Consider the following 14,908-nt stretch of genomic DNA (forward strand, 5'->3'; position numbering starts at 1 on the left):
TTAGATTTTCGCGTCGTTCAAAACCGATATTTTTATTCTTCTATCAGTCGGCTGTTATAATTTCTTAACCCTACCCTGTAAGGATGTATTATAGCGTAAGCGATGTGGCAAATTTCATTGCTGATTGGAGCTCGTTTCTTTTAAAAAAAAAGTAAGAAAAATTCACGCATTTAAGTATAACGCTTCGTTTAGTTGCAAACATCCGTCATCCCGGTCGAATCGAGAATAATAATTCGACGAGACTGGTTACGTGAGGAAGTTTGATAGGTAAACGGTATATGTACGTGTATTAATTACCTAAGTAGACGTGTGTTATACTCTGTACGGATGCAAGTAAGGACGCGCGGATAATTTGACTAATTAGATCGTTAGGATAATTGCGTGCCAAGGCGAGTAATCCGCAAGCAGGTGACGAGCGTGGATCCCTCATTATACGCCCTCCTGCAGCTCGTCGCAGCGTCATAACGTTCTCGTTCGACGTGCTGCAGTGAGTAAAAAACCGCAATAACTACCAGCATGATGCATTCGTAAACGGGTTGAAAATTTCATTTATTTACTTTAACCCGTTCGCATTCCTTCTCCTCTTCCTCTCCGTCTTACGGAATACACCGACATAGGCATGCGGCAGACGCTCGTGCAGAACTTTGTGTGTATAAGGTACAAGTCATCAGGTATCGCATATATTACGAATCGGAAAAATATAAGCATGCGCGTATATCACGTGTATACGTATACGGATGGCGGTGTACCCTGTAGGTATTCTATACCTTGGAAGAGCGGGTGAAAAGAGAAGAGACAGAGAGAGAGAGAGAGAGAGAGAGAGAGAGAGAGAGAGAGAGAGAGAGAAGGAGAGAGAGAAAAGAGAAAACAGAGATAAAGAGAGAGAGGAAAGATATCGTGCAGGAACTACAAATATTGAAATGCGTATATTTGCCTTCTCCTGGCGCGCAGTTGCTGCAGCCCGGCGATAGCATTTTATGAGACGACGCTGCGAACATAAAAGGGACATTATACTCGAGTACAGAGCTACTTCGCGAGTCCGTACAGAGAATCGACCCGACACTTCGCCTCTATTAAGGACAAACCCGTATTCGCTACGTTACGGCCTCGCAACTACCCCCGACCATCAATCCCTGATATACACGTGCATTATGCGTCAGAACTCGGATCCGTTTCGAGCAGTTTTCAATTTTTCATTCGGTGTCAACCCTGGCGAATCAATCACGTTCCCAGGATTTTACACTATTTCTGTATTAAAATTTCACCGCCTGTAATTGCGTAAATGAATTGTAAAGAAAAGTCGAAGGAAATTGAATAGAATAATAATTATTGTTTTTATCATTGAATATGAAAAGTTTACGTAAGTATCGTAAATACTAGTAAAAACCCTATGTTCGTAGGATTGGAATATTACAAAAGAAATGAAAAGAGAATAAAAACCTACAAACTAGTATGGAAATTTTTTTTTTTTTTGAGAAAATTGATAAAACGAAAAATTGCTCATGCGAAATATTCTCGAAGATATTCTAATCCGCGCGCTTTCTCCCTCTCTCTTTTTCTCTACGAACCGGCATGCGCTGATCGTTACAGTTATCTCATTCACCGGAAACTTTCACCGCTGACGAATAACGTGATTGTTGATTGGTCGATTGTACGGGTAAGTAAAAACGCGAGTTCACCCCCACAGTGCGACACTCGACGTCCGGTGATTTGAAAATAAAAAAATCGAGGGACCAAAATTTGGCAATTTGCATGAGAAAGTTTTATTTGCAAAACGAGAGTGTAATCGGACGTGCGGGTTATTCTCGATTCGTTTACCGCACCCGTAATTTTGTCATCGTATATTATCCTCCCCCGAAAAGATGCTCCAAGAATTTCTTCACCACCACCCCTTATAGGATTTCTCCTTTTCTGGCATCTTATCGTTAATAGGTATATATAGCGGCGGCTGCGGTTCTCTTCCTCGGCCATGGTTTATATTTTTATATATATATATAGGTATACTCGTATGTATACGTAGACATACACCCTCGTCTCGACTCACCTGATAACGATTAAGTTACAACAGCGAATACACTTCGAGAGATATTATAACAGGCTGACGCATTTCAAGTTTACGGAGAAAAATAACCGAGTTCTGATACGCGTTGTACTAAAACTTATATAAAGAAGAATAGTGAAATTGGAGAAATTAGTTACCCGCTACAGAAAACAATATAAACTCATTCAAGACAAAAATTATAAATAATCTCACGTGAATTCTACGAGTTTGTTAAATTTCTGACAAAATTCGAAACGGACACGATCGTCATACCTGATAGAAATTCAATAAATCACACCATACTTTCGGATAATTCGGAACAATAATCGATCTAGCTATAGGTAGTGCAGTATCCTTACACCCGCGTAAACGAATGAAGTGACGAGTTCGAAGATGCGGACGAACCGAGTTGGCGAAAATAGTTATAAAAAGGTGATTGGAAAAAAAAAAAATAAATAAATAAACAAAGACAATCGAAGTCGAAAATTTCAAGAACGCTCGACCCGAGGATGTTCGAGGCAGAGTGAATCGCGCGATAGGCATCCTCGGCGTGTAGAGCCTCTCACCGACCACCCACCAAGTGGTTTCGTCCACCTGTTGCCTCCGCGCATATCCATGGCAGCCGCCATCTCTGTATTCGGGCGAATCAGGGAACCGGGTTCCCGGGTAGTTGTAGTGGGAGTAGAAAATCTCCCTGGGTTGGCTACGTTACGTTCTCCTGCGGGAGCGGTAGCGGCGAGGGATTCCCGCGGGCTCTCCGTATACGTTACGACCTTAGGAGGATTTCATTCCAGGACTCATTTTACTCTCGGCGATGATGCGAGCCGCGGGTTTCGGTCTATTTGCACAGCGGATCTGCCCGGATGAGAGCCAAAGTCACGGGTAGCCTCGCCGATCTCGTCTCGTTGTTTCTATAATACATTTCGTTAAACGTTCGATTATAAGTAACAAACACCTCGACAACCGCGACTCGTCGTCGGTTATTAATTTAGTAGCGAACGGTGTCGGCGGAATGACGGAAAAAATTACTTCGCACCCAATAATATCGAACTTGTCCGTATAGAAGAACGGGAAAATGCAGACACGCGGTTGACGATTTTTTTATTTCCTGCCAAATTTGAACTACGATTGTTGTTGCTGTTGAAGAGGAAAAACAAGGTGTTGTAATCGTTGGGAAAAACGGTAATAAATATACGACAAATTAAAAATACACCAATCGAGCTAACGCAAATGAATAAATGAACAAATAAAGGAGAATGAAAATAAAAGTGTGCCACCACCGTCGCCCCTGTTGTGATCATCAGACTAGATAAGAACAACTCGTTGGAAAAGTGGTTTTCATATTTATAACGAACAATTAAAAATTTGACGAGAAATTTTTCATCCGTCAAAAATAAAAGATCAAGGAAAAAAGAATCAAGGAAAGCAAATTACTTTCGTCAAGCTAGAATTGCAACTAGTATTGGATCAATTTTTCCAATGCTAATAAGACATTTCGTGAAAATAATCGCTTGTTGACACTGGCCGCGATTGGCTGTATAAAAAAAAAAAAAAAAAAAAAAAAACAAAAAGAAAACAACAAATTTATAATGTCATCGAAAACAATGCACAACGAGCATATAAAACGACCTATGAACGCGTTCATGGTTTGGTCAAGAGGTCAGCGACGGAAGATGGCGCAGGAAAATCCAAAGATGCACAATTCCGAAATATCGAAGCGACTCGGTGCCGAATGGAAGCTTCTCAGCGAAGGCGAAAAGCGACCGTTCATCGACGAGGCAAAAAGACTGAGGTGAGTTTAGCTCCAATAAAATACTTATGGAAACCGCAATAATTGTTGAACGAAACTTGGTCGATAAACGAGTGCAGGCGTTATACGGTAGAAATTAATCCTGATCTACCAGGTCCTTGTACGATCCGCGGAGCGTGGAAAACATCAAGTTTATTACAGTTTTCTCGTAATTACCCCACGGTATTGATAATAATGAATAACTTTCGAGTGAGTGTAGGTATATTTAGCCGTGAAGAATCTTCGAGTGGCCGTATAATGATTAGCCAGGGGTGAAAAAGAGGGTGATGAAAACGGCTCGTGGCGGGGTACCTGTAAGATACAAGATCGAACCTCGTCGTCGTAATGCGGCGGTAAATTGTTGCTAAATCATGGGGCGTTACGCGATCTCCTGCCGGATAGATAGGCGCAATAATTTGCCGGTGCTAGCCGTCCAGTCCGGCAGCGCTTTGCCGTGCAGCTTTCAGGGGCAACATTGTGCGGGATAGGTAGCGATATTCGCAGCGATAGTCGCAGGGTTGCCTAGGGGAAGCTTAATCCCTTCGGCAGCGTTCGAAAATCCCCCTTTCCTCCAGCCGTATTTATTCAAGTGCCCTTTATTACCGACCCTGAATATTTAATCGACGTTGTACAAGTTTATTTAGACCAGTGAACCGCGCCGCCGAGAACTACGAGACCCACGGAATGACCCCCAGCAGTTTGTCGATGATTTTTCGTGTCTCCTTAATCCCGATGTCGCTGGACTCGAATCTTGCATTTCAATTACTGACGTGCGATCGACGTGGTAAGTTGTTTTTTTATTGAACTAGGAACATTCCATTCGGCATATGAAGAGAAAGAATCAGGCTTAATTGACACCCTGGGTAAAATCCGTGGAACCCGAAATACAAGGTGAAGCATTAATAAGCCAAGACGGATTGAACGAGGCCTGATCCGTTGATTTGGAAAACGATTAATCGGGTACTAAAAAACGCGTCTCTTGGAATGTTCGCAAGTACGATACAATTGAGATACTTCTACGCTAAATATCGGCGAGTTTAAATTAGCGATAACCGAGTCGGAACCGCGATCACAGTTTCACGACAACGCCGAGCTGCGATAGCCGTTGAAGATGACGGGATGGAGGGGATTGAAAGAACAAAGATAAAAAGAGAAGGAAGAAAGAAAAGGAAGAAGGGCAGAGAGTGTCGGTGAAAGGGGGTGAAACCCTGGGTACGGGCGCGAGTTCCGCTGTATCTGCGGTACGATTGGCCGCCGGTATAATCTCAGGATGGGTTCGCAGCGGCTCACAATGTGGCCCTCTAGATAACAAATAAAGCTCCATTGTCGCAATTGTGTGGATTTAAAAGGATTTCGCCTCCTCCGTCCCCCAACCTTCACCCTTCGGCTTCGGCTGATGGCCCAGCCACTGAAGGTATATGGCTGCCGGGTGTCCCTGCACCCCGCAGATCGCTGCCCGCGACGCAAAAACGCCGGGAAACAGACGATTCGCGGATCCAGGAACATATCACCGTCTCCGACGGGTCGTGCACGCCGAATTTCAGCGATACCTAGCGTAGCTGTGGTGCGAGCAATAAGAAACGGGAAAGAGTGGAGGGCGATGAGAAAAATTGTACTTTGCGTATGCGTGTAAATAGAAAATCCGGTGCAAGTAACTTTATTTAACGTGCGTGTTATAGTTGCCGGTGATGGATTGTCTGGTTGTCGGGAGGTTGAATCTGTTTGTTTAGTTCACATTTTCCGGTTGAATATTGATCGAAATCAATTTATCATTTTGTGGCAAACAAAGAATTTTATAGGATGAGCGACTATAATCAAAAATAATACTAACACGTGTTAGATTTTCTGGTTACAGCCGCAAAATTTATTTACATTTTTTACCCTGAGGAACTGTAATTTTCGTTATGGTAAAAGATTAAAATAGTCGTGGACTGAACACTGAAAAAAACTTGCTTTTGTAACAAGTAAATACATGCATTTGTCGTCCCTATTTTGTTTCACAAGACGTACTGTAATCTAATAATTTTACTGACTTCAAAATCGATGCAACGGTTGTTTGTTGTATTCAAACAATTAAGGTGTTTTGAATCCCTAAAATATTTACTTGATCGAAGTAAAAAGAACTTTGATCTAAGTAAATTTTATTCTAATCGAGAGATTCTCATCTTAGTAAATTTACTAGTTTTTGATGCGTCTTGTTTGGATCAAACGAATTGATGATCGAATGAAAAAAAAAAAACTGGGACAAAAAATAAATACATATTTCAATCAACAAAGGCTAAGAATTTCGGCCGGTGAGCTCGAGATCAGTTGACTTTGCGCCGATTTGACTTTGAGAGATAAAAAAATTCCAACATTCAAAAGAGTCATACAATAATTAGAACAACGTAATACAGATGTGCGAAAAAATTGGCTCATTGTATCGTGAAAAGAATATCAAGAATGAAGAACCAGTCGTTTGGTTTATACAACTACGCGTGAAAAATGATTCGTGCAAAATTCAAGTTGCGTTCGATAAAATTCGTAGTTAACAGAAAGTCAACCATGATCTGTATATAATGATAACCGGGAAAATCCATCACCGTTTGAGAAATGAAACGTATAGGTATTTTACTTCCGGAGGAGTTTCCGGTATTCTTTATACTTCCGATTTCCGATCCCCCTCAAATTTTTTACGGGTATTTTGCGAGTAACGTAGGAGTTCGCGGTTTTTACTCTTTATATAATCTTCGAATTGGCAAAACGGAATTATGCGCACGATGTCCATGGGTCATATAACTGGACCGTGAGTGAGAGGCAGCGATAAATCGATTAACGGAACAATGGTTGAATTTAATTGACCCGCTTGAGAAAATAAATTTACAGTATTTCGTGAGGTCTAAAACCGTTTATTAGGTTATAGAAACTTGGCACGAACGAAAAGGTCCAAGAAATTACGAAATGTCAAATTTCGTTTTCTTCGTCCGCAATTCAGGATAGTAATAAAAAAAAAAAAAAACCCCACATACTTCGGAACAGTGGATAAAAAAACCGAGGACTGACAAAGGTCAATTTTTTATCACGCAACGATGCCTTTTTACTTCCGGGGTTTTGGTAAAGTCAAATAAAACATCCGTGTACAAACGCCGAGTCGAACGGTGTATTATATGAATTGTTGGATGTGGCGGCTTACCTACGTTGTAAAGATTACATTTAACAGGGTGAAACCGTGTGCAGCGTATAAACGTATACGTATACACTTCGCTCCATTCCCCAAGTTTCACACAGACGTACGCAAATACGTTTACAGTGTTTACGCATTTATGCTGAGTTATTGTTCAGGCTTTACGAGTGTTTATGCTGATTTACGCTTTGTGCTATACCGACTCCTATCTGCCGGGACACATTGTCGCGAAATTATTATTCCGGACCATTCGGATGCTGTGGAGAATGCGCGGAAAATCCTGCACCCGTGCTCGTGACTCGGTGTACATATGAGTTTACACACGCACACACACACGCGCACATACGCAAATAGAAGTACTACGCTCCCGCGACTCTCTGAAGTATAATTCGCGTTTCACTCATTCCGCCATTGATTATGACATCGGTGTAAAATCGGGTGCCCTCGTCTTTTTCAGTTTCATCTCGAATTCGCGGACTTGAAACATTTCCATAAACCACGTATAACCGATCTCGATAATTCAAAGAGTACGAGTATCTTCAGGAAATCGCCCTTGAATTTCCGACGTCGGAATTACAGTTTCGTTGAAAGGGAGCCCTGCGATATGAAGCGATGAATTTTCGTGCTCGAGAAATGAAATAAAGAGAAGTAATGAAATAAAAATGTAAAGGGAAAAAATCCGACCGAAACGCCGCTCGTACGCGAAGATATATGAGGAACTTAGCCAGCTCTTTGTTCCCGTATCTCTCACCTAACACGTAGGTGCGGGGTATATTTGCCACAAATTCTGCCCGCACGGCCTATCGCTCCCCTCCGGCAAAGAAATAAAGAGTCCTTTGTACCTACATATGTATGCCACGTTATGTTATGTATGTAGGTTTGCATATATCCCCGCGCTTGATACGCTGTATACGTATTACATGTACACTAGGCTGGTTAAATAATTCGATTAGTTTTTTTTTTCAAAATCACATGTCCAATAGTTTTGTCGGAAGAGGAAATAAGACGCCTGTTATAATTTGAGCCCTTGACCTTCCGTGTGAACACTGGGTCTTTTAGGGAACAGTAGCTTTCTAAATGTCAATTTTTATAAACAATATTTCCAAACTTTTGAGACTATCAACTTTTGTATAAGATAGTTGACATTTTGGAGAGAAACCCGGAATTTTTTCTAATTTCTTGACAGCCTAGAACACTTCGAAAAAGTGTACAGAGAAAAAATGTAAAAAAACAGGTATTCGCACAAAGGGTTAATATTAATATTTAGTGGTACTTGAATGCAATTTTTCATTTTCCATTTTTCATTTACTTAACACTGGGAAATGATTTTACTTACTTACGAATTTTGTAGCTTAGTAACGAGTCAATGTGCAGAAATGTTTAATACAGAATTTGTAGGAAATTTGATGCTCTACAGAAAAGGTCTGTAATAATTTTTTTTTTTAACTCAAGTCTTCCAAAAGTTATTCAAGGTTAAAGTTGAACTCACGTAAAAAATCACTTTTTTCAAGATTAACAGCGAAAAAACTAGACTCGTTACAAAATATTGTCGACTTTTTTTGTAAAGCATATCAACCGCTATAAAATCAGGTCATTCAATTAATTTTCGATCTGAGCAGATTTATTTTGTAATTATTACAAGTAAAAATGTACAATATATGTAAATCCAATTAACAAGCACCTTTGTTTATCAAAAAAATAAATTTGCTCGTATACATACATTCACGAAATCTACAAAAGCGTTTAAAAAATTCATGCGGTGAAAATATCAGACGTTTCATTTCCACGTCTTTCTTTATTTGTTATTTCACGACAATTGTCGCCCCGAGACAAGGTGACCGCCAATCGATACCGTAGCAAGGCAAATTCACCGCAAAGAATGCGTATCGGGAGTCTTTTTCCCAATGAAACGTGAACAAAGAAACAAATATTAGGTGCAGACATACAGATATATTGCTCTGAAGACCAAGCCCGTATAACGTACGAAGGGATGATGGAAACGTATTAATTTTGGCGTACTTGTCTACTAAACCTGAGTCTAATCGTCCAGAGAAAGTCAAAATAAAGTAATGAAAAAAAAAAGAAATGGTGAAAAATGAGAATTTCTTGGGGCTGTGTGTATACGTAGTATATAATCATGGACAAATAATAGGTGCCTAATATGATTAACCTTATCGAAGCGTATTGACAGACAGAAAAACAAACAGATAAACTTGAAGAGGGGATTTTTTTTACCGATAGTTTTGTTTGCTGCGTGAGTTCTCCCTGTCCGTATGCAGGGTAATCGAAGTTCCGGTCACATCTGTGCAGCTAGAATTTTCTTGAATATTTTCTATATAATTTCTATACAATAACATTTCATTGAATTTACGTGGGAGTATCAAACGATGGAGTGAAATAAAAATTGACTCATAACATCTGAAAGCCGACGTAAGTTTCCGCTGTCAAAAAAGATCGTCCTTGCAGAATCGGCGGGAGGATAAAGACTTTGTAAACGAATTTACCTTTCTCTATAACCTCAAGGCGTCAAGCCCTCAAGGATATCTTATCACTGGCTGAACTTAAACGCGTCTGCATCTACGAGATATTTGTCGAGTCTTTTGACGCAGGCGGACCACTAACAGATAAGAAATATATAGCGGACAAGAAAAACCCGTGATAGCATAAAGACAGCAATGGAATACCGCTGCGGTAGCAAAGAGTAGGTATCCACGTATCAAGGAATTACTTGTATTGTACCGTATAACATAAATCGAACAAGTTCGTTCGAAAGTAGGTGTGACCAACGGAAGGTTTTTCAAATTGATGCGTACAGGTGTAAGCTCTAGACTTGAATTCTTGCAGGGTGAAAAATAATGACCTCGAAAACCGAGCGAAATTCGCTGTACAGTATAGAAACGGATTGCAACAACGTAACGTAACATCGAATAACCTCATCCACTCGACGTCGTTCGAAATGATTTCGTAATCTCCGAATTGAAAGTGAAATGAGTAATATTAAAATAAAATTCTGCATCAATAAATAATCGGTAGTCATGAGAAATCATTTTGAATCTTAGAAATCTTTTCGCAATCTTAAGAAATCCTGAGAGAAATCACCCGGTCAAAGTAAGATTATATGTCAATGTGTAATCTCTCGTAATCACTCTACAAAACGTAAGTGATGATGAAATATTGTACCTGATCACGGTGTCATTTTTTTCTCAATGAAAGTCGCCTCGGTTGTTTCCGTTCCTTTCCACTGGTCATGGACCAACCATAGAACGCATTAACGGTACGGAAACGAGAATTCTTCCTTTGGCTTTCGGGGTGAAGGGTCAACGGCAGTCGGTAATTTCGGAGTAACAACTCCATCAAGCATGGTCAGCAAAGGAACCCTTAGCGCGATGTCAGGGAAGGGACGGTGCGCATTGTACTAGAGTACCGGGTTACATATTCACGGGGCGACCCTTGCGGATGAATTCCTCCTAGTGTTCCCGGTGTCAAGGTTTACCGAACGTCGAGATTCACGCCCCCCTAACAAAGTTTTCTTGGTCCTCTGTTCCAGGGCGCTGCACATGAAGGAGCACCCTGACTACAAATACCGTCCGCGACGAAAGCCGAAGTCGCTTGTGAAGAAGGAGAACAAATTCGGTTTTTCCCTATCGCCGTTGATGTCGCCGGGAGAAACGTTGAGCGGAATACCTCGTAGCCTCCTGCCACCAATGCCGCCGCCGACGCACCCCCTCCTCTCTCACGAGGACCTCAAGATACCCCGATTCTTCCCACCCTTTCCCTACCCCCTCTACCCCCTCCACCACAAGCTGGGTGACGACTTCGCGGGGGGTAAACTCGCCGCGGAATTCTCGGCCTTCCAGGCGTTATACGGCAGCACCTTTTACTCCCAGGCAGCGGCCACCGGCTGGCCCGGACTCGGGACCCAGTCATGCGCCCCGAATTGCGGATGTCCGAGTCCAACGAGCGAGTCCAAGAGACCGCTGTACCTCCTGGTCAAACCGGAGGACCGATTTTCGGCACCGAACAAGGCGGAGGAGGTCGGCAAGGACGTCGGCTCTTCGCCGGGGGTCGGAGAGCCGCCCGACGAGGATGCCGGCTACAGGGAGAGGAGTTTCGAGGGTTCGACGGCGGGCAGGAGTTCGTCGAACGGAGCGGTCAAGCCGGGGGCGGTAGACGCTTGTCCCTTCTCGGTTACGAGCTTGACCGGAAATCCCCCCGACGCCTCCCACCACGTCATATGAAGACCGCTCCCGGTTCTCCCGGATCTAAATTTCCGCGGGAACCACGTATCCTCAGGCTGGACGACGCCTGACTGGTGGAGGATACCCCCCATGCTGTCGCCCATTCCTCGGGCCACCGTTACCACCGTTACCACCGTAAACGCTGCGGCCTGCGGTGCGGGGGACAGAAATTCGGCCGAAGATGTTAACCGATCCGTGCCCGGAGATGCGGATCTCGAATTGGACTGCAGATCCCCCGCAAAGGTCAACGGCGTTTAGTAGCAATTGTGAATTTGACTGTGAACTGTTACATGTTACACGCGATTCCGCGACGCGGGTTATAATCAACTCCTCTGATATATTCAAACCGGATCTCTTCTCTTATTATATTGCTATAATGACAGCGCGGAGAGATTATCCAACAATCGTTATTTATTTAACTTTTTCTCGGCGTAGTACGTGTTACACGCATTCCTATCTTAACTACTCATAATCAGTTGAACTCGCTAATTTCGATTTATCATGCTCTGACTAAGAACGTCCGATCTTTGAAACGACACGGACAAGCGGAACATTGAATTTTCAAGTTGAACAGCCAAGTTGCAAGTAAGAAGGGAGAAACCACGTTTGTTGTTTGTCGCAAGTTTCTTCTTTCTTTCTTTCTTTCTTTTTTCAATCACTTGCAGAGCACCGATGTTACAGATACAGTCTTTCTCTCTGTTCACACCATTTGCAACCTTGAACCGTTTGTACTTTCTTAAATACTTTATCCTTCGCACACGGTTTAATAAACAGCGCACCAATGATTAACACTTTGATTGTTGAAAATCACCCTTTACCAGAAATCGTGCACAACAGAAAGAGAAGTTCGAAGGACACTTCGAATAATGATATAAAAATTGAAAGAACAGACGTACGCGCGTGGTATCGACTTTCACGTAACCTAATACAGATCCCGCATGCGGTACGCAATAATGAGGTACGAAAATATTGTCAAGTTCCTGCAGAATTCCTCACGTGCAGAAACGAATAGGTAGGCATAAAAAAAGGCAAAGTATACTCGTTGCGTACAAACTCCTGCCGGATCTAAATGCGGTTTAAAAAAAAAACTACCTACACACGAGCAGATCAATTGATAATTGAGAATAGAAAAAAATCTTTGACGCTATTTCTTCCAAAAGCGGCAAGGCAAAGGGACAGACGGACGGATTCGATAAGCCGATCGACTGTGCATATACGTACGAAATGAAAGCTTGCGCGTAGATAGCTAAGTCGAAATCCTACAAAGGGCGAATTGCCCGGGAGTGTTCCATTCCGGGTATACCTTGTACATGCCCGGAGTCCGACGAAATTCAGACGAAACGCATACGTATTATCCTACGAGATCACAGTGGATGCCTCTACCTAGACATGAGTATGTATATAATATATATGTGTGTGTACGTCTGCACGCGAATCGCGAATTGACGTAGTTGTACATGTAATACATGGGTATGTGTATACAGGCAATGGCGAAAGATAAAGTGCACAGAAAGAAGACGGGAGTAGAGTGAAGAAAAAGAAAATGAAAAAGAATAAATAAAAAAAAAATAAAAATAAAAAAAAAACTTTATAAAACGATGGAGAAAGGGAGAGGTAAAAAGAAGAGGGAGAGTGGGAGGGGGGGGGGGGGTGGGGTGGGAAGGGGGCAAAAAACGCTTTCCAACGGAAGCAAATCTCCTCTTTGGTGATCAGCCAGCCGAACTAAGCCAAACTCATGTGTGTATGTATATATATGTATATCTATATACCTGTATAACGCGGCGTGGGTATATTATATATGTTCGAACACCCTCGTCGTTGCCGGCGTTACACGGTATATATACGTATTATTATAATACACGTTGGTATGTTACGTACGTGGACAAGTCCGTCCGTCTGTTTGTCTGCCCGCCTATTCGTCCCCGATAAAGCTGAATACGTTTTGGAATACTCTTTCTCATACGGAATTATATGTATAAAGCTCTGGCAATGAATCGAAACGTTCCTTGGATCGAACTGGTATTTGGCTGATTGATTTTTTTTCGGATTATTTTTTTAAGAACGATCAACTATTTTTACGTAAAAAAATATCATGGTTAAGTCAGACTGTCGTAATTAAACACGATGAGTACTGTTACGTTGTTCAACCTTTTTTCTTCACATTATACTATAATTGTATGCTAATAAAAACAAATCTATCGAATTGTAATCGGTTTTCTTATTACAAGTTCCAAGATTTGCGAAATGCAAAAAAAAATCTGCTTTAAAAACGAGTGCGATTTTCAGTTGCCTATGAAATAATTTATTGGACCATTATACTGTTAACCTTATTATTTTATAATTTACGTATGGATATATCTGTTATACGAATGAATACGAAGTTAAATGTTTTAATTATAGTAGACGGATGTAAGTTTTGTTAAGTTTGTTTGAGATCAAGGTGAGAGAAGATGAGAAAAATAAATTGTAAAACAACGCGGTGTGTAAAACAGGCGTTTAACGAAACCCGTGACATTTGTGCAATCGTTGTTTCTTTGTTTCGTACGTTCTAGAAATATATAGGTGTAGGAGTATACATAATTATATGTATTTAAAATAATGTGATGAACTTTAGAAACTGTAAGGTAAAGAATACGGTTAAGGCATTGTTTTCCATTCGTCGTGTCCGATTTTAATTCAATCAAATTCTATCACTTTTGTTTCGTTATTTAATTTTACACGTCGTTTATACGACGCACGATTTAACGATATACGTAAACATGACTTTGTTGTAAAATTGAATAAATAATTAATAAAGAATAAAAATAAAAATGTTGAGCCCAACGAAACGTTGCGTTTGCATTTGAAAATAACGATCGAGATATCAATAGGCTGTTCCGTGAAAAAATTACGGTAGATTCTCATACTTGTTATACTAACTCCTTACAGGAATATATATATATATGAAAGCAAACAAACAAATAAAAATCACAATCTGTAATATAATAGAATTAAAATATGACCCTTGTAAATAAATCGAGAATAAATTAAACATATACGCAATACTCAAAATACGTTCTATGTCTCGATGTTCATTCAATCCCCGCCAATCACGAAATCCAAACTCATCAAAATCCGCACGATACACGCACATGTACGATTTCCCCTTTTCTCTGCGCGTTATTCCGTCTCCTCGCGAAGTGAGAAATTTTCACCTTGGGCCGGGAGATGGTTTAGAGCTGGCTGCAGGCAAAGGAGGAGGGACGAATAAGGAATAGGGAATAGGATAAAACGGACGGGATTCTCCATTAGTATTCGAGGAAGTACTCGATACGATTGTGCCGGGTATTGTAAGCGAAGAATACCTTCATTGAAGCCCCAGTGTGTCTTGGCTACTCCCAAGAATACGCCCTCTCCAAATCTGAATCAAATGACATGAATTCGGAGATGGACCGTGACGCGTATTGTACCCGCTGCAAGCAGCCATCGAGATTCGAAATTTCGCATAAAGATAAGAGGCGAAGAATAAAGAGAAAGAAAATCAAATAATAAATGAAAACCCGGGTGAAACCGTAGGAGATCGGCGTTTTTCATCAAAGGATCTGAAAATTATTCACCTTATTAACGCCGATGGCATATAAGAGGTGGGTACGTATAAGTGTAATATACCCACTTGGTAAGCGCTTTTCTTTCCATGC

The 14,908-nt window shown here is 41.3% G+C and overlaps 1 protein-coding gene across 1 annotated transcript; it reads left to right on the plus strand.

Moving 5' to 3' along the window:
• The first annotated feature begins 3,517 nt into the window (after positions 1–3,517).
• On the plus strand, positions 3,518–12,749 carry LOC124298745 (transcription factor SOX-3-like). The gene is made up of 2 exons (XM_046751164.1): positions 3,518–3,833; positions 10,541–12,749. The coding sequence occupies exons 1-2, from the start codon at positions 3,631–3,633 to the stop codon at positions 11,229–11,231; spliced, it is 894 nt and encodes a 297-aa protein (XP_046607120.1). The 5' UTR covers positions 3,518–3,630; the 3' UTR covers positions 11,232–12,749.
• The last annotated feature ends 2,159 nt before the right edge of the window (positions 12,750–14,908 follow it).

The sequence above is a fragment of the Neodiprion virginianus genome, chromosome 2, assembly GCF_021901495.1.
Source record: "Neodiprion virginianus isolate iyNeoVirg1 chromosome 2, iyNeoVirg1.1, whole genome shotgun sequence".
NCBI classification, from domain to species: domain Eukaryota; kingdom Metazoa; phylum Arthropoda; class Insecta; order Hymenoptera; family Diprionidae; genus Neodiprion; species Neodiprion virginianus.